The following is a 2,500-nucleotide window of genomic DNA, read 5'->3' on the forward strand; positions in this document are numbered from 1 at the left end:
TCTTTCCCCTGGCTTTTTTGCAGACCAACTGAGACCCTTCCTAGATGAGTCTGCTGGAGGTTTTGTTGAACGACTGTTCGAAGCCCTAGAGGAAAGTAGAAACACCCGTGGCAACAAGGGGGCTGGTGAACGGAACCGCAAGAGAGACCTCAAGGTGAGTCTCTGTTCTCAGTGTTCTGAATCATGTGGCAGGTGGCATATATATGGAAATGTCAGAGGAGTCACAGGTCTGAAACCTCCTTGTATGTCCCACATCCAAAGTCACCCATAACGTAGCTGACCAAGTACAACACAACGGCACTGACTTCAGTTAGATACATGATTTGAAAAAAGGAGGACGAGAGGCGCTGCCGGACTCCTCCTTTAGTGTTCATTACAAAACTGATGCTCTTTAGTAATTGTGGGTGTTCATCAAAGAATCAAAAAATGAGACTAAGGCACTGGTAGCCAGGCAAATAAACTGACGGACGCGTTTTGACACTGCAGTCTTCGTCTGGGTCCAGTAAGATCCATGTGGTGTTCAGATATGTGGAAGAGGAGTGATTGCACAGTGGTCAAGTTGACTTGACTTGACTTGACTTGACTTGACTTGAAATGTTTAAGATCACAGGCAAGACCTGAAGTAGTGAATACATGCAAGCAATGTTCCCAAATATTTTATACCGTCATCTATTGCTTTGCTAAATCAACTTAAGCTATGAGTTTTATAAGACATAATCCTTGCCCCCACTGAACACTGATTACATTATGTCATTTATTGCTTTTATTGAGATCAATCTTTTTTGGGGGATATTTCCATGTCTCCATATGTTGTATCTGCTGTGTAGTCTTGCTTGTGTGTGCTATATGTGGTGGGGCCAAAGATGCATTTCATTAGTGGACAATAAAGACTGCTATTCTATTGGTACCTCAAGCGTCACGTGAACATGGCGTGTGTGTGTGTGTGTGTGTGTGTGCAGGATGTGTTTGGGGACGAGATGGAGGCGATGAAGGAGGCTCCGGAGGCGGGTGACTCGGCGAGCAAGAAGAAGCGCGCTCACCGCTTCCAGGAGGTGCCCGAGGAGCCGGAGGTCATTCCAGGCCCGCCCGCAGAGAGCCCCGGGATGCTCACCAAGATGCAGGTAACACACACACCTCACACAGGTAGCACACACACACACACACACACCTCACTCAGGTAGCACACACACACACACCTCACACAGGTAGCACACACACACCTCGCACAGGTAGCACACATACACACACACCTCACTCAGGTAGCACACACACACCTCGCACAGGTAGCACACACACACACACACACACACACACACACACACACCTCACACAGGTAGCGCACACACACCTCACACAGGTAACATACACACACACACACACACACCTCACACACCTCACACAGGCAACACGCACATACCTCACACAGACAACACACACTTCACAAACAAGATATCTCCACATCCTATCTGCACATCCTGCATATCTGCATGTAAAAGGATGTCTTTATCATCAACCTATATATGTGTGTGTGACCCTGTGTGTGTGTGTGTGTGTGTGTGTGTGTGCGTGCGTGCGTGCATGTGCTTTCAGATTAAGCAGATGATGGAGGCTGCTACCAGGCAGATTGAGGAGAGGAAGAAGCAACTCAGCTTTGTGGCTCCTGTTCCTGTGTCCCAGGTAAGCTGTCTAAAAACAACTGTCTTAACACATTTCTTTTTTTTAAGGACAAATTTGCTTAACACACTAAGGTCTGAGCCTCGTTTATCTCTCTCACCGTGTTGCCTCTTCACACACACACACACACACACACACACACACACACTCATATCTCTCACCGTGTCGCCTCTTCACACACACACACTCATCTCTCACCGTGTTTCCTCTTCCCACACACACACACACACACACACACACACACTCATATCTCTCACCGTGTCGCCTCTTCACACGCACACACTCATATCTCTCACCGTGTTGCCTCTTCCCACACACACACACACACACACACACACACACTCTCATATCTCTCACCGTGGCGTGTCCCCTCTCGTCCTCTCAGACCCGGCTGCCCCTGCCCACTCCTTCTGCCCAGTCGGAGCTGAGGCTGCCGCTGCCCACCCCTGCGCAGTCCTCCATGGGCATGGCCCACTCCATCCCGCCCTCGCAGGCGGCCAGCATCATGAACGACGCCATCGAGAAGGCGCGCAAGGCGGCCGAGCTGCAGGCGCGCATCCAGTCGCAGCTGGTGGCCAAGCCGGGCATCCTGGGCGCCCTCGGCAACGCCGGCTCTCAGAACCTGGTGGCGCTCGCCAACCTGCACGCCATGGGCATCGCCCCACCGTGAGTCTATTACGCTTGCTCTCACACACACACACACACACACACACACACACACACACACACACACACACACACACACGCCATGGGCATCGCCCCACCGTGAGTCTATTACGCTTGCTCTCACACACACACACACACACACACACACACACACACACAT

At 50.9% G+C, this 2,500-nt stretch overlaps 1 protein-coding gene across 3 annotated transcripts in view; it reads left to right on the forward strand.

Annotated features, from left to right (window-relative positions):
* Positions 1–2,500, forward strand: part of prpf3 (PRP3 pre-mRNA processing factor 3 homolog (yeast)) — a 23,864-nt gene that overhangs the window by 1,112 nt on the left and 20,252 nt on the right. For all 3 annotated transcript variants that reach the window (XM_062538093.1, XM_062538096.1, XM_062538094.1), the window contains exons 3-6: positions 24–154; positions 960–1,121; positions 1,591–1,677; positions 2,060–2,340. In XM_062538093.1, coding sequence (XP_062394077.1) covers positions 24–154; positions 960–1,121; positions 1,591–1,677; positions 2,060–2,340 — 661 coding nt within the window. The remainder of the gene's footprint in view (positions 1–23; positions 155–959; positions 1,122–1,590; positions 1,678–2,059; positions 2,341–2,500) is intronic.

The sequence above is a fragment of the Sardina pilchardus genome, chromosome 6 (assembly GCF_963854185.1).
Source record: "Sardina pilchardus chromosome 6, fSarPil1.1, whole genome shotgun sequence".
NCBI classification, from domain to species: domain Eukaryota; kingdom Metazoa; phylum Chordata; class Actinopteri; order Clupeiformes; family Clupeidae; genus Sardina; species Sardina pilchardus.